Source organism: Pantherophis guttatus, chromosome 2, assembly GCF_059756535.1.
Source record: "Pantherophis guttatus breed Tessera chromosome 2, ASM5975653v1, whole genome shotgun sequence".
NCBI classification, from domain to species: Eukaryota; Metazoa; Chordata; class Lepidosauria; order Squamata; family Colubridae; genus Pantherophis; species Pantherophis guttatus.
In genome coordinates, this window is record NC_142064.1 from 36,182,262 (window position 1) to 36,207,594 (window position 25,333).

Consider the following 25,333-nt stretch of genomic DNA (forward strand, 5'->3'; position numbering starts at 1 on the left):
TGACAAAGAAATATCTATTGTGCAGATGATAAATCACATTCCTGAAGTTCCATGCATTTTTTACAGCACAAGTATGGCAAAGTGTTAACTCATTGATTGTGGTTTATGTAGACGCTTATAAAATCAAGAAAGAGATCAAAATTTTGTTTCCTAACCAAAAATCCAAGTTCACACATGTAAAAAATGGTACTTTAAAACATTTTTAAACAGCGTTACAATGCTTGTATTAATTCTTGGGACATCTGGTTGTTTGCTTTTAAAATTCTAGGCCAGATGTACTTTGGTCTTCTCTAACAAGACTATGTTAGAGTTAGAAAGCTATGTTTTTCAGACATTGTTGCAAGTTGGCAAGAGCTATCTGCATCCTCTAGATTTGTGTTGCACACATCATTGTGTTCAAAAGCTAGAACTCTACACATTCACCAACAGTAATTCACCCCCTATTCTATGCTTATTGAGTCTACCACATACATATGCACAGCTGTCAGCATTATTTTCCAAAATACAATTTGGTACATTATGTGTACCAAATATAATAACTATAAATATGTATTGTTCAAAAAGAGGAAACGTATTACCTAAAGAAAGAGGATACAGATTTGCATTTGTTAGTGTATAATTTAAATAGAAATGTGACATATTTCCCTGTAATGTGATCCTATACTTGTGTGCCACTATGATGTCTAGGAGTTAACTCTTGATGGACAGCTAAAGGATCTTGTTTCCCTTTCTTATGCTTAAGATTAAACTAAATTTGGCCTGAAAAGTCCTTAAAATAAATGTCTTTTTCTTTAAGATAAGATGTATTCCCACCCTAGAAACAGAATATATAGGAAGCTACCTTTTTACTTATAAACATACACACAAAACAATCACTCTATTTCCTTACAAGCAAACATTAAACAAAACATAGAAAAAGTTAGGAGTAATAAGAAAAAGAAGACCAAAGTAAGAAAAAGGAAAGGAAATCTAATTAAATCTACTTTGCAATAACACAATCCATTGTACCTTTTCCTACTTTTCTACAACTGAACCATTTTTGCTTTCTTGTTCCCATATATCAATTCATATATTGTTTCATATATTAAGATGTTTCATTTCTCTTTTCTTAACGTTTTCATCTAATCATGATATTCTCACTCCTCCCCTTCCTCTCAACTCATTCTTTCTTCCAGCAAACATTTGTCTTCATTCTCTCTACAAGACTAAACTACCTCAATATAGGTTTTTTTGTTGTTGTTGGTCAACTCATTTTCATATTCAGTCCACATTTATTTATTAGACTTTCATGGTTGAGTCCATCTGTTCTTTTTTATCACTTACAGTTCTTAAATAAACTATTCCTATTGCATTCAACTTATTTTTATGCTTCTTTTGATATACACAACTCTCACTTTCATAAATAGTAAGTTTGTAGCTGTTTGGACAAACATTAATTCCTTGCAAAAGGCTGCCTACTATCCATTACTTTTTTACAAATAGCTGCATAGTTTAAAACTTCTCCCGTGTTTCCCTCTATATTAATATCATATCCATATTCATTCCATCATACAATATATGTAACATATACTACAAATAATTCGGATTCTCGGTCATCAACATCACAGCATCTGCATACAAAAGTACACATTTCCATTTTACCAATCAACATACAGTATAGTAATTCAAGTGGTATCATAAATACTCTCTATGTATTTATCCATAAAATATCTATATAAAAGCAATGGTGATACTACATATGCCTGTTTTACTCTCTGCTAAATTTTGATCCATTTGCTAAGCTTTCTGTTTAGCCTCTCTCATGCTTTACTTTCATCATATAACACTTGAACATTTCAATCTTTTCAGTACTATCAATATATAAAGAAACAAGGTATTATTGATCATAACCTGTTTATAATCTATAGAGTTGGTTGCATGCAAATCCTTGTAATAATTTTTTTTAAAGGCAGCTATCGCATTAAATAAATCACACAGGCTAATAATTCTGATGTTTACTGGGTTTAGAATGTAATGCCCATATGAACTTTCAAAGGACAATTAAAAATCCTTAAACACTATTTAGTAACATACCAGTACATTTCATAAATTTTAGACATATGTCAGAGAAGAAAATGAATAATGATCACCAGGGAAAAATAGCAAACAGTTTTCAAATAGCTTCCCAGAATTTCCTCCAGCAAAGTTAACATAAGTTAATCTATAACTTAAAAGAATGAAAGCTATGAAACCAAAAAGGGAAAATATCTGCAGTATAAATTATGTTGGATAAAGTGTACAACCTCATACCATGTAAAAATTTATGTTTGAATTTCAGGATTAAAAGGACAGATCTTCAAAATTGTGTTCCACATATTTTCTTTCTGTTAGGCCTAGTGAGGGAAGCCAAAACTTTCTTCTGGCAATACTCATGATTCTAATTTCCAAAGAATTACTTACTGCATGTGAAAATGTTTTGAACATTTCACCAAGCTTGTGAAACTGAAAAGGGGTCGGCACCAATTTGGATGTAGTTATTAAATTTGACCCACATAGATGATTGACAATTTTATTCAGCCTATATTTTTATAAATATTGCCAGAAAACGTCATCATTAATGATGCATTTGCTATGCATCATTAATGGCATAGCAAATACTTAAGTTACATGATGAAGAGAAATATAGCTCCTGGGATAAATAGCCAACCTGCAATTCTTTATAACCAGGATAGGAGGAAGTCTAAAGCAGAGGTCATCAATCCGGTGATCTGAGAAAATTTTGGTGGTCCGGAGAAAAATTATTTGCATTTTTTATATTGCATTAAATACTATTTATCTTTTTTAAAAATTCATATTAGTGGTCCGCAGGATTTAAAATTATTAATTTAGTGGTCCCTGACATCCAAAAGGTTGGTGACCCCTGGTCTAAAGGGTATGTGGCTGGTTTAAGCAAACTGTTCACATTGTCAATTTAAAAAGTGGAGAAGTAACTATCTCAACCATCCCACCAGAATAGATAGCAATGATTTTATCAACAGAGCATGTAAGTCATCAACTAAAGTCTTTGGAAAGGCCTTTTCAGTTACAATTCTACTACCCAAAGCTGAGAAGGGTTTCTTTGTTTTTGTTTCCAACACAGATCAGGTTCTACACGGGTTTAATATGAATCAGCCAGATTTCTCTCTATCATTACTCGAGTCTTCCTAAGCTCTTCAATAAATCTTATGGAAAGTGTTGGAGAACAGTTGTCATAAATACCAATTTTGGGAAAGAAATCCCTCAGTAACCACTAGGGATAATTAAGTAAATAAACTATCTAACTCATACCCATTGAAAGCCTTATCTTCCACAAACGTATTGAACCCATTTTGTATGTTTTCGTACACCTGAAATGTAAAAACATATTGAATCTGTTTGCTAGGAGACATATTTTCTTCATCAGTTTTTGATCTCCCACCAATTATCCAAGATTCTAGTATTTTTAAAATAAGAAAAATAATAAAATTGTACACCCATGCCTAATTTGATAACCTTTATCATGTTCACTCTGTACTTACGTTTTCAAATAAATACCAAGCTGCTACCCCAAAGCATGATGCAGAATGTGAGTGTGAAGACCTAGAATTTCTGGAATAGAATTTCTGGGATCTCTAATTTCGCATGCTGTGAGGCTCAGAAACTCCTCTGAAAACCGAATAAATTTAAAATAATAACGATGGTGATGGTGATGACCACAATGATGATGATCTGCACAGGGACTATAATTGGAAGAATACTTTGCTGAAAGAACATATCTAATATTTTATATACCGTATTTTTCGGAGTATAAGACGCACTGGAGTATAAGACACACATTAGTTTTTGGGGAGGAAAATAAGAAAAAAGCTGATTGGCAGGTAGATCGGCCTCCCGGAATACCCCCAATCAGCTGTTCCCAGAGATGAATTTTAGCAACAGGTTCGTTGGTTGTGAGCTCTGTGCCTTGATTTTTTTTCCAGCCTCTGAAAGCCTCTGAAACAGGGCTTCAGAAAAAAGCTTCAGAGTTTTTTTCTGAAGCTCTGTTTAGAGGCTTTTTTTCTGAAGCACTGTTTGGAGGCTTTTTTTCTGAAGCTTCATTTCTGAGACTTTTTTCAGCCTCTGAAACCTCCATTTGAGAGGCTGGGAGGGGCTACATTCGGAGTATAAGACACACCCAGATTTTCACCCTCTTTTTCGGGTGGAAAAGGTGCGTCTTATACTCCAAAAAATACGGTATGCAGGTTATATCCTTCTTCTACATTGTTTATGCTTTTATCACTTTCCACGCTCTTAGAGTTTCTAAAATCTCCTTCTTTCTTCAGCTTTGACTTCAGATAAAGGTTAAGACTACCAATACCAATTAAAAGCACTATCTGATTATTCTGTGCATCCCTATTAATCTGTTTCCTGTAGAGAAATATAACAGAAGAATATACAGGAAAATCAAGAATAGACTACAGTGATACCTGAAACCCTAGTTAACAAGTGGCACAATACACATAAACACCTGAATTAGAAATATCCTTAGGAACAAACTGATACATAGAGTATCTGTGGTAGGATTTCCAGATGGTCTTTTGTTTTATAACAGTCATGGCAGACAATAAGAATGGGAGTAAATTTGAGTTGAAGTCAGTGATAACAGGATCTTTCTCGCTACTTTCTCAAATCCTATTCAGATCAGTAGATTGCATCCTAGATCTTTGTCTCACAATACATACTGAAAAGAGAGAAGGATAATTTTAATGGGAAAATTGCATGGGGAAAAATAATGGGACAGTTCTGGTTCTGTCTATGGGGAAAATATGGGAAATATTGTTTTAGCAATAGATTCTTGATCTCTCATGATCCCAAGAACTATCACACTACTTCTAAAATCTAAAACCAGAACATCTGAGTTAATTTTTCTCAATCATTTATAGCCTACATCTATTATAGTAACACATGACAAATGGACAAATGTGCACATGTTATGTGTTCAGGTTTCCTTTCATGACAATCTGTTATTAATTATATTTTTAAAACTCAAATCTTCAGTTTGCATACCTTCATTTTATACCTTCATACACACAAACACACATACATATACATACACAGATGCATACATACATATATACATGTAGGTATGTATGTATGTATGCATGCATGCATGCATGCATGTATTTCAAAGCATCCCATTTGCAAGCAGACGAAGTTTCATCTCCCTCTGGGCGAAAAATATTTGGGTGCCTGTGGAGTGCTTGGGAAATCCAAGTGCCCCATAGATGCCCAAACACTTTTCGCCCAGACGGAGAAATGACAGAGACTGGAAGCTTCGTCTACTTGCAAATGGGGCACTTTGAAACAGAGCTATTCATTCCATTTTAAAGCATCCCATTTGCAAACAGACAAAGCTTCCAGTCCCCCTCCGGGCAAAAAATGTGTGGTGGAGCCAGGTGGAAGCAGAGAGATGGGGGGAGACCAACGCGCCACCCACTCCATCTCTCGGCTTGCCTGCGGCTGCGCCACTACATACGCCCATGGTAGGCATCCAATCACCTGCCTCCCCCTGTGTCTTTGCCTCTGCCTGCTGCTGGTGCCACCATGCAAGCCTTCCGTGAGTCTCCCGTGAGCCAGGCAGCCGTGCAGCACGTCCAGATTGCCTGTCTCCCCCCGCCTCTGCCTCCGTGCTCAGACTTATCTGTGCTGCATCAAGAGGCCTACAGGCTACGGCTGCTGCCAGACATCGTCAGCCCTGCACACTCGCCACCTCTTGTTCTGGCCATACCCATCCCCCCCGGCTTACTTTTGGGGTAGGGTTTATATTAGGCCCACCCCAAAAAATCAGACTACGGCTTATTTTTTGGGTGGGTCTTATTTTTGGGGAAAACACAGTACATATCAGTCAATTAAAGCTAAATGAAGTCAAGGCAGAAATAGCAAAAAATTAAAGTAAGGCAAGGATTGGAAAACAAAACAAGTTATAAAACTGGAAAACCAGCAAGCCTAAGTAAAGAAAAAAGATGGTGTTGATAAAACATTTTAGGTACAAAACAAGCCTCAGACTGGGAATAGAATTGTAACTATTAGTACTCAATTTTATTACACTGAAGAAATATTCCTCCTCTTTTCAACTCAGATAAAAAAACCTCTCCCTCCCCAAGGAAAGTCCACAGAAGATGGCCTTCAGTAACCTTGAACAAAACCACTCAGGCCATTAAAGCTGGGCTGGAAACAGGCTTAAAGCCAGGACTGATTAAAGAAGCGTGACCATAATTCTGGTAGAATATCTAACCTCTGTTAACAGTCTTGACTGCCTTGCTAAATCAATGCTTTTTAAATACATCTTCCTATAAAAATATCCTTGTTTCTGTCTGAAACTGCTAGAATAACCATGAAAAACCAAGTTTCATATCAAAAGGAAAGTTCCCCCCACCCTTTTGTTTACATCTGATTCTGTAAATGAGCCAATAGGCTTTCACTTTAACAACCTTTAGGGATATAATTAAAGTCACTCATGGGTAAACAAAGCAAAATAAAAACAGAGCTATTTACAGATCACATCTGATAGGTCATTCATTTCTATTATTTTTCAAAATACATATCTGGCATAAGCTTTTGATATATTTGCTCAACACTGCTTAAAGTAAGCTCTAATGAAATCATAAATAGTTTCTGTTAAATAAAACGATTTAGAACTTGAAAGCATGCATATTTTAAGAAAAAAAAAAACCAAACTAAAAGAGACAAAGATCATCCATACATTGTCAAAAGAAAGGGACATCTGGTTTTCAAACTTTTTGGTATCTGTGAGACAGTATTTTAAATATTTTGAAATGACAAAAAACCCACCAAAATTATTGACTTTCTTCTGTATGCACCTATCAAACAAAATAAACAAAGGAAAGGAATAATTTAAAGGGGGAAAAAAATTCTCTACCTTTTGGTTTGGAGGTCCTTTTTCGAATCTTCATTTTAGGTAAGGATGGCCAAGAATAATGAAAAGGTGCATCTGAATCCGAATCCATTGTTCTTGCTAATCAAACACCCCTTTCAAGTGGTAACTATGGTAGCCGTTGTATGGAGCAGCAAGGTAAGCAATAGGAAATGAAAAAGTTGAACCATACAGAAAGAAATTGCTCTCTAAACCCAGGAGAGGCAATAGGAGTCTGTTCTCTGCATTAATGCACATGGGCTAACTTGAAAGCAGACAGAGTCAAGTTAAAGTAAGATGTGCACCCAGGAGTGAGGCTGCTGTATCCTAGTCTACAGTCACTGGAAAGGTCACAGTGTGCCAATTAATCATTAACTTGCCTTTTCATTTTCCAAACCTCAGTAAAGAATAATCAGGGTTGTTTGAGAAGGAAAAGAACGTTTGCATTGTCTCAGAATGATATAGAAAACTAGGGCAATTATTTCCTTTATTGTGTTTTACAAAGTTAAAATATTTAATCCTCTTATATTATTTTAAAGCATGAGCCATCTAAAAGATGAAACTCTGAAGATAATATTCAGACCAATAATTGGTGACTCTAATCACATTCCTGAGTTCCTTTGTTTCAGGTTTTCCCTCATAATTTATAACTTTGGCAGATAAGAATACTTTGTCCATTAATTTTAAAAAGGAAGCATGTTCTTCCCACCACAACCTTATTATTATTAATCTTATTAATCCACAATCTTATTATGATCCTTTTGGATGTGTTACTTCTAAAAACACTTTTTATCCCCAGTCATTGTGTCTGAATTTCACAAGCTACCATAAAGATATTTGTAAGGTTGGCACCTTTACAGAACGATATTGCCTTCCTTTGGATGTACAATAGAACTAGTGACAAATTTACAAGTCTCTCATTCTTATACAATCTCCCTGAACAACCCAATGGCGATTAGTATTCAACAAAAACTCATTATCCTTTCCCCATCATTACACTACATAAACTACAGTTAGTTTTCTTGTTTAAAGGTTCCATTTGTAAACACAAAACTAACCTATTTGTGATTACTAGTTTTTAACCAAAATTCACTACAAAACATTTCACATACATTACTTTTGCAATTTACTCAATGGGGATAGTGTGTACAAAATGAAATAGCATTTTGTAATTTAAGAAACAGCAGAATCTTTCCTCGGTTATATTTCCAACCAGTGAGATATACAGATCAATTTCAGCATAACAGATCAAATGATTTCCTGGACCTTGATAAATTAGATGGCTAGCCAACCCACACACACTCAGTTACAGATTAATAACAGTCTTGCCAAGGGAAAAAATGCAGATTAAATTCTTCAAAATAATGTGTGTAAAAATAGGGCCAATTAAAATTATTTAAAATTCAAGTTTCAATTTTTTAAAAAAAGAATAAATATGTGCAAAACTATTTTTCCTGTTAGTTCATTTCATTTTACACATAAAGACTTTATTGGGATCATGTTGATCTATTAAATCTAATTCTAAACTTTCTAATATATATATATATATATGCTAAATAAGAATAAAGTCCTATCTGATTTACCATTCTGATCATAAATAACCATAGAAACTAAGAAATTGTGACAAATATAGAAACCACACATATATTTGATGAAGTGTTCCTACCCATAATGTCCAGCAACTGTGCTAGAAAAGCATATTATCCATCTACCAAGCCAATATGTAGTCATCATAACTAATACCGGTATACATGAATAAGCTGATCATTCCCTTGAGATTGTTGAAATATATACTGACACCAATGGGAGTTTCCCTCTCTCTTAGGTTTAATAAGTGCAATGGGAATTTTGTAGCATTCACAAAAGAATAGCAATCTAGTCCCACTGGCATTGTTACAGTAACGACTGTGCCCATCTTTGTGCCTGTAACTACAGAGTTATTAAGCTGGAATTTATGTATTTAGCAAATTATATAAACTCAACTCAAAAATGCCGATTATTTTGCCCAACATAGCTTTATACATAATTCTAATCTAGGAAGTGTCACCACACATTCCTTATTGATTATCACTAACCTCCACTGCTGACCAGTTTGATTTATATCTCTGTAGGCTGCAAGTCTTCAAAATATTTATTATTTATTTATTGAATTTATATGCTGTCCATCTCCCTGAGAAGGTGATTGTAATAAATAATGTTGCAAGCATAAGTGTATGAAATAGCATGATAGTCTAGGTTTCTGCATGACTAGTACTTAAAGAACTTCATTGTTGTTTTAATTATTGTTGTTAATGAACATGACAGAGGTCAGCATACAATATATATTTGCCTGCTTTTCCCAAGTAAATGGAAATAAGTTTAACACTTCTGAAAAGCAAGCAAGCTGGTTCTATGATTTGAGTTTAATTATGAAATTGCAAATGATAAGACCAGTAAGCTTAGGGGAGAGAGGACAGAGAATCAATGTATAGAACATGAAAACATGATGAGAATATAACTTGTTGTTCAACTTATACAGCCACCCCTCTATTTGAAGGAAATCTGAGTAGAAGATGAAATAAAAATGTAATACAGGTAGTCCTCAACTTATAAATATTCATTCAGTGACTGTTCACTAAATGTTGTAACTGTAAACGTTGCTGTTGTAACAGTCCCTTCAAAGTTACAACAACACTGAAAAAGTGACATGACCGTTTTTCACACTTCTGACCACTGCAGCATTCTCATGGTCACATGATCAAAATTTAGATGCTTAACAATTGACTCATATTTATGACGGTTGCAGGGTCCCAGGATAATGTGATCACCTTTTGGGACCTTCTGAGAAGCAAAGTCAATGGGGAAGCCAGGTTCACTTAACAACTGAGGCAAAAAATGGTTGTAAAATGGGGCAAAAGACTTAACTGTCTTGCTTAGCAACAGAAATTTTGGGCTCAATTTTAGTCATAAATCGAGGACTTCCTGTACACTAAAAAGACAATATACAGCAATAAACAATGTTGAGGTAAAAATTTCATTAACTCAGCACCGACCCCATACCAGCTCCAGGAACATTCTGGTCCTACAGCCTGGGTAAAAACCCAGGTCTTCACTGAAATAAAATAAATGAACAAGTATAATCTTTTTATTTAATTGGATTCCTTTTATATAGTTTAGTACTTGCATGGAGAAGAAATTATGCTTTAGGTAACTTTTATGCAAAAAATATTGAAAATTCAAATGGTTTCCCAAATTTTTAAGCACGACTATAAATAGGTGGATAGCTGCCCAATTTCAGTGTCATGTGGAAGCCTCTGGGGGCTGAAGAAAAGGGCTCAACGGCTGAAGCTGCTTGAGCCGTTCTCCTACATTACAAGGTGAGAAATAAATAACAAAAACACTCTTTTAATCAACTATAGTGTCATACATATAGATCAGTGATGGTGAACCTTTTAGGCACCGAATGCCCAAACCGCCCGTGAGCATGCCCAAACTAAAAGGGGTGTGTGTGCACAAATGTGCGCAGGCACAAACATGTGCGCACGTGCAAACGTGCGCATGCGCAGCAGAGATTTGAAGACCAGCTGGTCAGCGGGAAACTGGGCATCCCAACACTGGCAGCACGGCAAGAGGTAAGATCTTTTTCTTTCGTGAGCTTCTGTTTCGTCGTTTGCAGGGAAACAGAAGCTCACGAAAGAAACACCACAGAGATCTGATCTGGGGTAATGGCGCGTGTGCCAACAGAGAGGGCTCTGCGTGCCACCTCTGGCACGCATGCCATAGGTTCGCCATCGTGGATATAGATGATGTTACCTTAAAACAAAGCTTTGTTTCCACACTTTACCTGTGATTGTCAGCCTCTTTCTATGAAACAAATTCAAGCTTAACAATCCCCATTTACCTAGTCAGCATTTTTAAACAAGCATTTACACATTCCATTCAGATTATGTAATGTTTTCATTAAGCGCACAGTTGCATAAGGGATCTATGTCATGTTCATAACATTTACCTATTTACATTTATCCCATAAGGTAAGAGCTATCTGAATTTTGCTTGCTTTTTGAGAACACTGGCTATTTACTACTGCCTTCTACTGGCATGGTTTTGAAAAGTGTTCAGAAAGCACAGCTGATGCAGATTGAGACATCTAAACTTCTCCCTGATACATGCGATTATAACTATGCTCTGCACTGATATAATTTGTTGCTAGGCACTAGTATTTATAAACCCTGAATCAAGGATATATGAAATATTTCTTCTCTCCATGGGCTGATCTAACTTTCAAGAAGGTACACAATCCCAAATTTCCAAATCAAACTTGGAAAGACAAATTCTTCAGCCATATAAAATTCACTCCAGACACATAAACATCCTCTCCTTGTGATTTTAAGGTCTTAATTTTAATTTGGTTATTTGATGTTTTGTTTTGTAATTTTTTTGGGGTATATTTATTAACGGTAAAAATGGCATGATTTTTTTTATAAACAAACTAAAAATCTTAGCAAAACTGCAGAATGACTATTCTATTTTTTTAAAAAACCAAAAAAAACTATTTAAACTGTCTCTGGACAAATGAAATTATTGTACTTGATATTTCTGACCAATAACTACAGAAAGCAAAGGAATGATAGATCCCCAATTACTACTGTGTGAATAATAATTCTCATTGGTGTTTATTTCAGTTAATTAAAAGCATTTTAGATTTACTATATTTTACAGCATTTGTCCCATTATTACCATACCCTTTGATCTCTATCTTTACAGACAAAGATTGAGGAGATGGGACCAGTGAACCCAGAGAAAGTAGGAGAGGGCAGGGGGCACATGTGGTTTAGGGTCCAAGTTTAAGATAGGGGGCAAATTCAAATTTATATAATTTTTTTTTAATGACTGCCTGACATAATATATTGGGGGATTCTATTTTATTTTCATGGGCCACTCTTTCTTATTTTTATTATGGCTAGGAAACTAATCTCTGGAATAATGTATGCATGTTAGCATCATTGACAGGAGAAAAAAAGGAACTGCTAAAAATGCTCAAACTGTTGAAACATTGTGCTTCTTGCATGCTTGTGCTAGTAAGATTATGAATAAGATTTTGTAATCCAGATTTCAACAACATGGAGTGAGAACAACCAGACATACAAGTTGGATTCAAAAGAGGCAGGAGTGCCCCAGGTCATCTTATTAACACTTGGTGGGTAATGGAAAAAGCAAGAGTTGTCAAAAAATGCCCATTTTAACCCTTATTAAATGACTTTTACTGCTTATTAAAAAAAACCTTAAGCTGTAGACTGCCCTTAAAAAATTGATTGTACCAGGTCACCTCACCTCTCTAAGGAAGAATGTGTTTGGTGACCAGGCAGCAACAGTCATAACACAATATGGAGCGATCAAATAGTTCAAAATAGGTGATAGAATGACCCAAGTTATACACTATTACAAAGACTTTATTATGGAAAATGTTAGATTAGCAGAAGTAGACATTGGAATTAAAACTGCCAGGAGAAAAATTAACAGTCTGGATAGCTCTGCAGACAAGGAGCCTGGATAGCTCTGCAGACAAGGCACTTGAATTTAACACCAGCTGTCTGGTGTTAAGTTCTTTCGAAGTTCTTTCGAACTTAAAGTAAGTTCGAATCTTGCCAGGCTCAAGGTTGACTCAGCCTTCCATCCTTTCTTAGGTAGGTAAATTGAGGACCCAGTTTGTGGGGGCAATAAGCTGACTTTGTATAAAATATACAAAAGTATGAAGGCTATTGCTTAACGCACTGTAAGCCGCCCTGAGTCTCCGGAGAAGGGCAGCATATAAATCAAATTTAAAAAAAACAAAAAACAGTCTGATGGCTGGAAGCAAAGGACACTTAAAGGATGCCTTGCTGAAAGTAAAAGACCAGAGTGCAAAGCTGGCCTGCTGCTTAGTGTTCAAAAAAAAAAGAATAAACCCATAGGTTTGTGTCTACAAGCAATGCCAACCATGTGCAGAAAAATGTGATGTATGGAGCATGAAGGACCATCTTTATCTTCATGGCTCAATGTTCACAGTGTTGGAAACTGTAGCTATGAGCTAAAGAGATATTTGCTTCTTGGGAAAAAGAGCATGACAAGCCTAGTAGGGTGCAGAAAGCTAAGGCTGCCAACTAAGTTATGTATTGTCAGGATTACAGCTTTCTCAACTGAAATATATGGCTGTGAAAGCTCAAAGGGTGAATGAAGAAAAAACTAACGCCTTGGAATTGTGGCACTGGATAAATGTTGAGAATCCTTTGAACTGAATAACTTGAATTATTTAATACTGGACAAAGTAAAAGCAGGGTGCTCAATAATGAATACAAGACATATATTTTGGAGACATAACACGAAGGCAAGAGTCACTAGAAAAGCCCTTTGAAATGCTTGGGAAAAAAAAATCAAAGGCAATCAGAAAAGTTGCCAATGAAAGGCGATGTAGTATAACACTGTCACACTGGTGATAGAAACTTGCATTATGGGGAAAAAGGAACAGCTACAGACAATTCTAGCAAAATGGTGTCTATCAAGACAGAAGAAACTGGACAATTTCAAAACACAGCCAATCTCTACCTGGAAGAGAAAGGTCCAATTGTTGTTGTTTTTTTAATTCATCTCAATAGTATTCTACAAACTTTGCAGATCACAAAGAAGCATGGGAAGATAGGGAAGATTTGTTGAATAGCCAAGCAACCAAAACATTCTTCCAACTAGCAACTCTTGCTTTATTTCTCATGCCAAGCCAAAAGAGAAAAAGAAGCATCCCAAGTTGCCTAGAAACTGATCATAGGGAATGGCTATATCATGGGATAGATTGCTCAGTTCAAAGAATTAACCCTCCCCTCTTGAAACATTTGCTGCAATAGAGAAGGTGACAGCTTCACAACTCACTAAAAAAGAACTTTGAATATTCAATATATATGAATTCTTGAAGACTGAAGAGTCGTATCTTGCCTACAAAGGTTTATTCTAGGAAATATTTGCTATTGTTTAAAATGGCACAAGAGCATTTCTTGTTAAACTAATACCAAGAAGCACTTTTCTAGAAAAGGCAAAAAATATATCTTATACCCTTTCTCTGCCCACCAGCAAGCTCAATTTGAACAAATTTCCAAACTCTAGAAATTAATAATTAATCACAATCTCACCAAACTTTAATCTTTGCTCACCAACTATGTTTGAATAACGTATCTTATGGTAGCTAAAATTACTTCCACAAGTAGGTTGCACATGATGCAGTAAATCACTCATTTGTTTTGAGATTGCCACATTGTCCACTGCAACAAATCCAAAAAAGCTTGAAACAATCAGAGGTTCCCTCTCTGATTTATACATTTGGACAAAAGGAAGATGGTTGAGGGAAACTCCAGATGGATTTGTGATAAGCCATATTATCTTGTCCAAACATGTCCATAATACGTACGGTTTCACTTTTTGACTGTAGCTTAGTTACTTGCTGTGGTCATTTCTAGGTCAGCAAATTTTGGTTAATATTACCACATATTACAAGTGATAATTACATATTACTACATATTACACATTACTACAAGTGGGAGTCCACTTCAAAGCAATTTTTTCCAATTATGATTTGAAAGGCAAGCAGTAATCCACGCATCAAAGCAAACAGATGAAAATGCAAGGAAGTCCGAGAAAGAAGAAGCTGTGTTTCCATTAGTTGCAAGATCATCCGAATTCATATTCCTGGAATATGCGAGAATTTATTTTGCACGGAGTCTCAAGCAAAGTATTTTCTTGACAGAACAAACTTTTGAAATCTCAGCATATTGAAAAAAGAAGCCAAATAAGTATTTGGAAAAAGAGATGTTTCAATGTTAAATGGAAGCAAGCATACAGTTATGGAATCCATACTATATAAACTGAGTGTACAGTTTTATCTATGTTTTCTCTCCTTTCCTTTTAAAAGGAAGTTAGGACCTAATAAATTGCCTTCCTGATCATTTTTCTTGAAATACAGTTCAGATAGTTAAACAATTCTTCTATCACTCTTTCTCATCTAAAAAATAATCCAATTTCCTATATTTGATTATCTATAAATCTTATCTTATTATATTAGGAATAAAAAAATCTTATATTTTAAAATACAAAGCAGCCTTTACTGCTTTGAAAACACTAACATGTCATGACTTGATTCTCAAAGTACCGCAGTCATAGTGCTCCAGAGTTTGATAAGTAATAATTCTTTATTTAACAATCTGTCAGCTCCACCTGACATTCAAAGCACTCACTAGTTATATTACTGTAGTTAAATCTCATTTAAAATGTTAATATATGTAAAAAGGGAATTGGAATAATAGAAAAAATACAGAGCAGAGGGCAACTACACAGCTACAAAAGATACAGCTACTTTCAGGAGGTATAAAAAGATGTTGCAGAAATGCTCTGAAGCTATACAGCCTATAGCTCTTTAACTGGTTATCAGGCCACTGGGAATTTTCACTGTCAAAATCACTTTAATGCAAAAGATTTTATATCAGAAGGCTAACCATGCTTGCTCTTAATCATGATTAATTAAAACAAGCCACATTCTAAAACTATGATTTGGGAGTTCACTTATTTCAAGTAATTGTTCTTAAGACCAAGCATAATTAATAATCTGAATGCAAAGGTAATGTTTATTTATTTATTTATTTATTATTTTATTTTATTTATAATATTTATATGCTGCCCTTCTCCCGAAGGACTCGGCGTGGCTCACAAGATAAACAACAATAAATATCACATTAAAAGGTCGATAAAAACCCCAACAATTAAAATAAAACTCCCAACAGATCAGGCAATTTGATTAAAAATTCATGTCTTCAGGTCCTTGTGGAAGGAACGGAGGTCAGGGTCTGTCCGAAGCCCAGTGGGTAGTTTGTTCTAGAGGGTCGGCGCAGCCACAGAGAAAGCCCTCATCCTGGGCGCCACCAGCCGACATTGTCTGGTCGATGGCACCCGCAGGAGGGCAGTCATATGTGCGCACACCGGGCGGTGGGAGGCCGATAGGAGGTGATCCTGCAAGTACTCCGGGCCCATGCCATGAAGGGCTTTATAGGTTAATACCAGCACCTTGAAGCGGATCCGGAGGACCACCGGCAACCAGTGCAGCTCACGCAGGAGAGGTGTAACACGGGAGTAACGGGAAGCTCCAGTAACAACCCACGCGGCCGCATTCTGGACCAGTTGGAGCCTCCGGGTTTACCCCAAGGGCAGCCCCATGTAGAGGGCGTTGCAGTAGTCTAGACGTGAGACAACGAGAGCCTGAGTTACCATACGGAGGGCATCCCTATCACAACTGGCGCACCAGGCGAACCTGTACAAAAGCCCCTCTGGTCACGGCCATCTGATGGTCAACTAGAGACAGCCGCAAATCTAGGAGGATGCCAAGATTGCGAACCCTTTCAGAGGGAGCAAGCAACTCCTCTCCCATCAAAAGTGATGGGGCCACTAGATCCTTGGATGCCAACATCCACAACCACTCGGTCTTGGAGGGGTTGAGTTTGAGCCTGTTCCTACCCATCCAAACCCACACCACCTCCAGGCACTTAGAATCACGGAAAGGACATCCCTGGATTGGTCCGGGGTGGAGATGTAAAGCTGAGTATCATCAGCATACTGGTGATAGCTCACCCCAAAACTACGAATGATCTCACCCAACGGCTTCATATAGATGTTAAAGAGCAGGGGGAAGAGGACTGAACCCTGAGGCACCCCACAAATGAGGGGCCTAGAGGAGGATTTCTGTCCCCCTGCCCAAACAAACTGTGTACGACCCGAGAGGTAGAAGGAGAACCACTGTAAAACAGTGCCGCCCACACCCAACCCCCCAAGTCGTCGCAGTAGGATACCATGGTCGATGGTATCAAAAGCCGCTGAGAGGTCAAGTAGGACCAGAACAGAGGAATAACTCCTGTCCCGGGCCTGCCAGAGATCATTCACCAGGGCGACCAATGCTGTTTCCATGCTGTGTCCGTGCCTGAAGCCCGATTGGTACGGGTCTAGATAGTCCGTTTCCTCCTGGAATTGTGGAAGTTGGTATGCCACAACGGACTCAACAACCTTCGCTATAAAGCGAAGGTTGGAGACGGGACGAAAGTTGTTTAGGGAGGCCGGATCCAGGGCAGGCTTCTTGAGGAGGGGTCGAACCACCGCCTCCTTAAGGGTGGTGGGGAAGACTCCATCCCTCAATGAAGCATTGACAATCGCCTGCATCCAGTCTCCGGTCACCTCTCTGGTTGCCGCAACAAGCCAGGAGGGACACGGGTCCAACAAACACATTGAGGCCCCCAATCTTCCCACAATCCTGTCCACTTCATCCGAGGACACAGGGTCAAAGTCAACCCAGATGTTACCATCAAGGCTTGCTCCCATCTCCCCGTCGGACCCTGCCCAGTCGGAGTCTAAACCCGTCCGGATCTGAGCGATTTTGTCTTGCAGGAATTGAACGAAATCCTCAGCACTGCCCTGCAAGGGATCCTCCCTTGCTCCCTGATTAAGAAGAGAGCAGGTCACTCAAAACAAGGCTGCTGGACGATTCTCTGCAGACGCAATGAGAGCAGCGAAATAATCATGTTTCGCCACTTCCATCGCCACAAGATAAGACCTAATGTAGGTTCTTAACTGTGTTCAATCAGATTCAGAACGGGAAGATCTCCAATGGCCCTCTAGGCGTCTCTTCCAACGCTTGATCTCCTGAGCTCCTCGGAGAACCATGGAACTACCCGGGATCCCTGTCGGCGGAGAGGCCGCAATGGGGCGATTCGATCCAGTGCTCCGGCGGCAGCCCATTCACAGGCATCAACCAGGGCCTCTGGCGAATCGTGGGATAAGGACGTGGGAAATGTCCCAAGCTACGTCAGGAACCTATCAGGGTCTATCAGGTGCCTGGGGCGGAACCAACGAGTTGGTTCTGCCTCCCAGCGGTGAGTGTTGACGGATGGAAAGTCCAGCGTAAGAAGGGAATGGTCAGTCCATGACAGGGGTTGAATGGATAGAACCCCCCTAGCCCGAGCATTAATCCACTGCCCAGAGATAAAAATCAGGTCAAGAGTGTGCTCCCCATTGTGAGTTGCGCCCTGTACAACTTGAGTCAGGTCCATGGTCGTCATGGAGCCATGAACTCCTGAACCAGCTCGGATGTCTCGCCGACTGACGGGAGGTTAAAAATCTCCCACAACTATCAAGTTGGGGAGCTCGACCGTCAGTTCGGCAATGACTTCAAGTAGTGTGGGCAGAGCCGAAGATACGCAGCTGGAAGATAGGTACATGATCAACAAGCCCGACTGTACTCCAGGGTTCCATTTCAACAATAGGGATTCACAACCGCCTATCTGAGGGACAGTGACCTCCTTAGGACTAAGACTTTCCCTAAGAAAAACCGCCACTCCCCCCACCCCTTCCATGGAGTCACGGCTGGTGCAGCACACGAAAACCCGGAGTGGATAAATCAGAAAGGGGAACCCCTCCCTCCGGTCCCAGCCAGGTCTCCATGATGCACGCGAGGTCCGCGCCCCCTTCATCAATAAGATCTCGATTATTTGCAATGGACCTGGCATTAACATACAGCAGTCGGAGTCCCGGATTCCGCACATCCAACCCCCCGAGGAAGCAGGAAGAGCTAAGAGGGCCAGGTGCGTCACCGCCTGTAAAGAGTGGGGGCATGTCTCCCAGATGCCATTAGGCCCTCTACACCCCCTACCTCTACCCCTCCCAACCACCACAGTGATAAAATGACCCTCATCCTCCTGTACCCCATCCGACCCCCCTCCCCATCCCCCGCACCAGGACCATCCAACAGGCTGGTATGCCGATCTGTAAGGACCCCCCCAGGTCGATTCACATAATAAGACCCCCCCTCCTGGGACCCTTTAAAATATTAACAAACAATTTAACCAAAAAACCCCTCAGCCTCCTCTTCGCCGCATGCCAGGGTTCCAAAACCCGTCATCAAGGTAGGCCCTTGATAGAGTGGAGGGCCAAACCTGCGAGAGGGGGGAGTCTCACAGTGCAAGGAGCTCTATCGCCGAATACATCCGGTAACCGGGGTGAGTGATGGCCTATGGCCAAGGAGGTCCACAACAATGATCTAAAAAATCCAACGGAGAGAAGTGCAAAGCTGAGGCACAGGCAAGCTGGACTCCACTGCCCTCTCAGTGGGAGGAGTCTCACACCATTACGACAACCGGGAGAAAATAATCATGCCACCCTCTCATGGTGGCTGGCCCAGCAAGATGGTCTGGGAGATCGATGGAACCAGTGGTGAAACAGCAGCTGAAAACCGGCTCCCTCAGCACTCGTATCTCAGTTGCAGCTCCCCATACGGCTAAGGAGAGACAGATGGAGTAAAGCCATTCTACGGGCTCCAGGACAAAAGTCAGTCCATGGGAACGGTGTACCCTCAGGCCGACCGGGAATAAGCAGAGCAGCGAGCGACAGGCCTGAAACCAGGCCAAAAGGAAGGAAGGGGGGAGCACAGGGCAACAAGGCCCCAGAGCGACATTCCTCAGTCATCTTCCGCCCCCCAACCGCCCCAGATCATCCATCAGTCAGGATTGCTCCCCAAGCTCAGCCTCCACCAGATCACCAGATTACTGTGGAGACCTCTGGGTCGTCATGGGGGCCGGCCCTCCAAAGGTAGCCAAACACCCCATGGTCGCCCAGGCAGTTCCCAGATGAAGGCTGTTGAAAGTATCCCCCGCCATCTCACTTCTAGCCCTCAGGCTGCAGCCGCCATCTCCGATGCCATCCCAGCGGTTGCCATTGTGGCCGTCATCGACACCACCGCCAGCCTCCCCGCCATCGTCCTCGTCCTCCCCTCACCTCACCTCAACAGACATCTTCCAAGGCATCCCGGGTCCCGACGAGGATCCGACGAGAATGCCGTGCTGCCGCCACTGCTGTATCGCTGCTGCTCCAGCAGCCGCTGCCAGCAATGCAGAGTCAGCCACCGCAGCCATCCAGGCCGATACCACCGCCTCATACTGTCCTCCGCAAACGCCGACCTCTCCCAGGCCAGAGCGTTCCGAAAGCCGGGAAAGCTCTCAATTGACTGGAAAAAACTCCCTTAGCCGGGCAGGGGCCATAGGTGTTCAATCCAGCCCCCCGAGGACCCCCAAAAAGCCACAGGCATCACCCCATCGGAACTGCGAACTCAGCGAAGAGCTGCCATCTTGGGCATGCACAGAGGTTTTTGAACCATGGCTAATAAAAATGGAAGCAAAATGTTGAAACTCAAACTCCGAGCTAAGGTGGTAGGAACAAGGACATTCTGTAGTTTATTACCATAATGATAAACTATAGTTCTTTCATTTGGAAATTGATATCCAATATAGCATTGGATTATCTAATTCTATTGGGCATGTATTTCTTGAAATACATTTTTCAATACTCACAAAATCCAATTAATAAGACTGGGATGTAGAGTTTAATTTAATTTTCCTAGCTTGGCATATATCCATAAACTGCCTCATTCAAAATCATCTAAGTATGTTGGACTTCAATTCCCATCAGCCTCCTTTGTTATGATGTGTTTGTAGACCAATATATGTAGAAGATGTCTAATTGGAGAAGACACCCTAAAGGATAACATGCAAATGTTCATTCCAAATCCCTTTTCTATTGTCATACCTACTTTCCGGGGAGAAGGGGGATTAACTAAAATCCTTTATAATCCTACAAAGAAACTGACTTTAAAGAATGGGGATATTGAAAGCAAAGTTTGCAGACTCCAGTATAACCCAAGTGGTTCTCACAATGAAACAGATCACTCTGTTCAATGTCTGAAAGTGATGAGCAATTAAATGGGAATTACTGAAGAATCTAAAACCCACCCGAAAAGCAGATTCCTTAAAATCTTCTTTTGCTACCCTGGTCACACTGTGAGTGATGCCAACAATCTGGCCTCTGTGCTTTTTATCTCTTGAAGAGCAAGCTGTGGCCGGTAGAATGTCTCACCTCCTCAGAAATATAAGCCAAGGAACTCAGCAAAATAAAAACATTGGCTGCCAAATCACATGAACAACGTTAAAAGTGTTTTATCAGACTCTTATTATTTAAAATTGCAGCCCTTTATCATTCCATATCTGTCTATTAAAATACTGGGCATTATAAATTTTGAGTTTTAGAAATGGAATGTATTTCTATTAAAAGATTCCTATACCTATATTATAAAAAGAACATAAACATTCAGGGTTTAGGAATATTTTAAAATAGGAATAAGCATTCAGCTTTTTAAAGTATTGCTGCTATTTTAATGTGAAGCGTCTTAACAATAATAGCATTCAACTAACTTTTTCTAGTTTCTAAAAAGCTAACCAATCTCAGGCCTAGTTTGTATTCAGATAGAAAGTCATTAGAGAACTTAGGCTCTAAACTAAACTGAAATTTGGAAAACTCCCCAGAAGACAATGGGAAGCTATTTCCATATTATTGCCAAGAAAATTTCATGATTGTGTCCACAGTCACCAGAAGAGTCATCAACACTTTGACTTGTGAAATCTCTATCTGCAACTTATTTTAATATTAAGATAAATGTATAGGAATTCTTCTGAAATGTGTGTGATAAAGCAGCAACATAAGATATAATTACAAACTATAAATGTGTGGTGCACCACTTCAAAACACCTGTCAATTTTTCCTGTATGTTTCTTTGCTGTTGAGTGCCAAATGTTTTTTATAAGCAATATCTTCAAATTTAATATGAAGATAGGATAATATTATCTAGAATAGAAGTTTAGGGAAGCTCCTTTATACAGAGTCTGATCCATTTAACCCAAGACTACCTACATTGGCTAGCAGATACTCCAAGGAGCAGAGCCCTAACTAGAAATGACAGAGATGTTATCTGGACCTTCTTCATGCAAGACAGTGATATATACTTAGCACTTATTTAGCTACAGCTCTTCCCTTCCTCACAAAAATATGGATAATCATTCTGTAAAGAGATAATAGAGACCGGAAACAATGTTTTTAACAGAGAGGCTACGGCAGGCGTGTCAAACTTGCGGTGTCACAGTGGTGTCACGTGACGTACCTTTTTCCCCCTTCGCCAAATCGGGCATGGGTGTGGGCAGCGTGTGATGCATCCGGCCGGTGAGCCGCAAGTTTAACACCCCTGGGCTAAGGAGAAATAGAAACATTTGGCTACAGTTTGGAATTTAATTTACTTTCTGAACAGTACTTTTTAACCAGCTAACATAAGATAAAGTCCATCACTGCCTAGGAAACTGACACAATGTAATAACCTGAGCTAATGTAGTGGCAGAAAAGCCCATTTTTGCCCATTTTATTTGTCTCATCAATCCCTTACTTTATTTCGGTCATCTCCAGTGTGTGTCTTGCTTAATTAACATCCAGAGCTTGTTCTTCTTTCTTGTTTATTTCCATATCATACTATCTTTTTACCACCTCCAGCTTTTATTCCTTAGTTTTCTTCTCTAATTTTTGTTTGGTCTTCTTCACTTCACTGGAAGGACGCAGTGGCTCAGTGGTTAAGACGCTGGGTTTGTCGATGGCCCGAGTCACACAACAGGGTGAGCATTTGTCTTTGCTTAGCTCCTACCCACCTAGCATGTTGAAAGCATGCAAATGCAAGTAAATAAATAGGTATGACTTTGGTAGGGAGGAAACAGTGGTCCGCGATGTCATGCTGGCCACATGGCCACAGAAACGTCTTCAGATAGCATTGGGTCAGCGGCCTTGAAACAGAGATAAACACCAGCAACGACTAGCAGAGCAAAATCCTCAAGGACTCCTTTCCTTTTCCTTCTTCACTTAAACTGTGTTCTGCTTTTTCTCCTTGTCACTTTTCTCCCTCCTTACTTTCATTTCAAACAAAAATAGGAACAGCACTCATTTTCCTGTCATATGCCTTTGAAATAACACTAGGTTAATGCAGCATCATTAATTTCAAACATTTTAGAATTAGTCAACACAACAAATCATTTAATCACACTTAGTCCCTGGCTACCACTTCTTTGCCCATGTTTTACAGCCAAACTGTAAAGCTTTCAAGGAAGAGCATTGGAAAAATGGAAGTAGAATCCAGAATTGCAGAAAAACTCTTTAAGAATATTGGACAAAATCTGTCCTCATCCAGAGAACTAGTAACTATGAAATGTGCTTGTGCAAATTTAATGAATTAATGTAAATATATAAAGTCAAAAATCAATATATAAAATGGCTGAAAAGAAATAAATGTGAGAGCAAACAAAAAGAAACCCAAAACATCTACATGCTTTCTATTACTAAAACATATACCGACATGATGTTTTCACACCGATGTGATTATCTTCTCCTTTAGTCTAAATATAACTAAAATTACATGAAGAAATGTATAAAGTATAAAGTGGAAATTAATGCCAGAAGTCTGAAATATTGGTTTCATCATGGAAATCCCCATAAGTACTGTCTATTTATAATTAATAAATTATCTAGGACCAATTTAGAATGTACTTTTAAAAAATGACTTATTCAGCAGTGGTTTCTACAGGTAGTCCTCGACTTACAACCATTCAAAGTTACAACAGCACTGAAAAAAGTGACTTAGGACTATTTTTCAGACTTACGTCTGTTGCAGCATCTCTATGCTCATGTGGTCAAAAATTCAGATTCTTGACAATCGGCATGTATTTTTGATGGTTTGCAGAGTCCCAGGAGCATGTGATCCCCATTTTGACCAGCAAAGTCAATAGATCAAGCCAAATCCACTTAATAACTGTCTTATTAACAACTACAGTAATTCACTTAATAGTCAAGGCAACAGTCGTAAACTGGGGCAAAATTCATTTAACTTGCTTCGGAAGGGGAATTTTGGGCTCAAATGTGATCATAAATCGAGGATTACCTGTATACGCTTATTGTTCAAAAGAAATATGTAAAAATCATTTCAATATTCAATTCTGCATTTAATATCAACTTTCAGATACACTGATACTCCCACTCCTGGAATTCCACATCAGCACAGAAAGTAATACTGCCTAGAAATTCTAACAGTTGTTGGTTTCCCCATTCACTTTGCTTGTGAGAAATTAGCAAGACTGGTTGGAAATCACATGGGTCTCTATGAAGTCAATAATTAAACAACAATAAATCAACTGCTCTTTCTTCAGGCAAATGTCAGCCCCTTTCTTCAAAGCAATGAAGAGGAAAGTACCATGGTGCTATGGTATCTTGACTAAGATGGAGAGGTATACTTCTGAAGAATGAAAAGACAGGGCAAAATGGCTATACCCACCCATATGCAACTACACAGCATAGCTTCAGAGGATATGCAAAACACATTATTTGCACTGTTTCTCCTGGAGTTATCAGCAAATGAATAGTTAATTGCTTCAACTTGTGAAGACTTACCCAATATCTGTGTGACAAAACAACACAGCACCAATCTTGAATTGATGCATCCTTGTGCACAGAAGAGGTGACAGAAGAGAAACAAGTTTCAGCACTATTATTTGCAACCTATCACTTCAGGCCATCAGAAAGTAATTTCCATTTACAAATGATAATAAATGGGATTTTAAAATACAAGCACACAGCTGAAAAAAATTCTTACCTAAATCCAATACATTCTCATCTTCATTTTCCTGTGGATGAATTATATGTTCTTGGTGAAACTACAAACAAATGGAAATAATACTATAATAAATTGTGTTGAAAAATTTCAGAACGCAATATATTTTTCAAAAGCATTTGCTGCTCTGGTTCATTTCAGAATGTAACATTAATTTTTCTAAACTGTCAAGCAAAATTAGCCACTCAGAATAGAATATCTGTTTTTACAATAAGCTCTTGTCCAATATTCTCAAATAACAAACCAGAGCTTTTATAAAAATCTTAACAGTCAAGGACACATCCAGTACTTCAGGAAAGTAGTATAAATTCAAGAAATGTATTTTGCAAGTTCGGCAACAACAAGGATAGCTCATTATAAAAGAAGGAGGAGGAAACCACTTTGGCTGTCGCAGGTTTTAAAGGCACCATATAAAGAAATAACACTTCCACCGACTTTGAAATATCAAGAAGCCGACAATGCAGATCATAAAGTATCAAAAACATCTGCTTACCTTCTACTTCCTGTATAATTCAAAGACTTGGGAGTGTGCCTACAAGTCATTTAGTCATTTCCATACCAGAAAATAGGTGGAGACATGAATTATGTCCTGCCAAAGATCTCTAATATTTGGAGTCACAGTTAAATCCTTATAAGCCACAAGTCCATCCAAGGCAAGGATTTCCAGATCTCAAGGGGAAAAACATGCTTTGCTATGCTGAAGATTTTAAATGTAAATCTTGCCATTGCCAATCAAAAGCGGTTTTATAAGGAAATATCTCCAGGTAAAACCACACAATGGGTTAAAAACTAAACTACTACTAAAAACTAAACTACTAAAACCAGCGAACCAATTCAGAGGTGGGATTCACTTACCTTCCCTACCG

At 38.9% G+C, this 25,333-nt stretch overlaps 1 protein-coding gene across 4 annotated transcripts in view; it reads right to left on the reverse strand.

Annotated features, from left to right (window-relative positions):
* The window catches only part of ARHGEF28 (Rho guanine nucleotide exchange factor 28), a 144,730-nt gene that overhangs the window by 59,184 nt on the left and 60,213 nt on the right, over positions 1 to 25,333 (reverse strand). For 3 of the 4 annotated variants that reach the window (XR_015732105.1, XM_034441149.3, XM_034441152.3), the window contains exon 9: positions 24,450 to 24,510. Coding sequence is in view for 3 of the 4 variants with exons in the window: in XM_034441149.3 (XP_034297040.2) it covers positions 24,450 to 24,510 (61 nt within the window). In the remaining variant the exon portion in view is untranslated. Of the gene's footprint in view, positions 1 to 6,916; positions 7,087 to 24,449; positions 24,511 to 25,333 lie in introns of those variants that run through there. The other variant, XM_034441154.3, reaches the window with a different exon arrangement.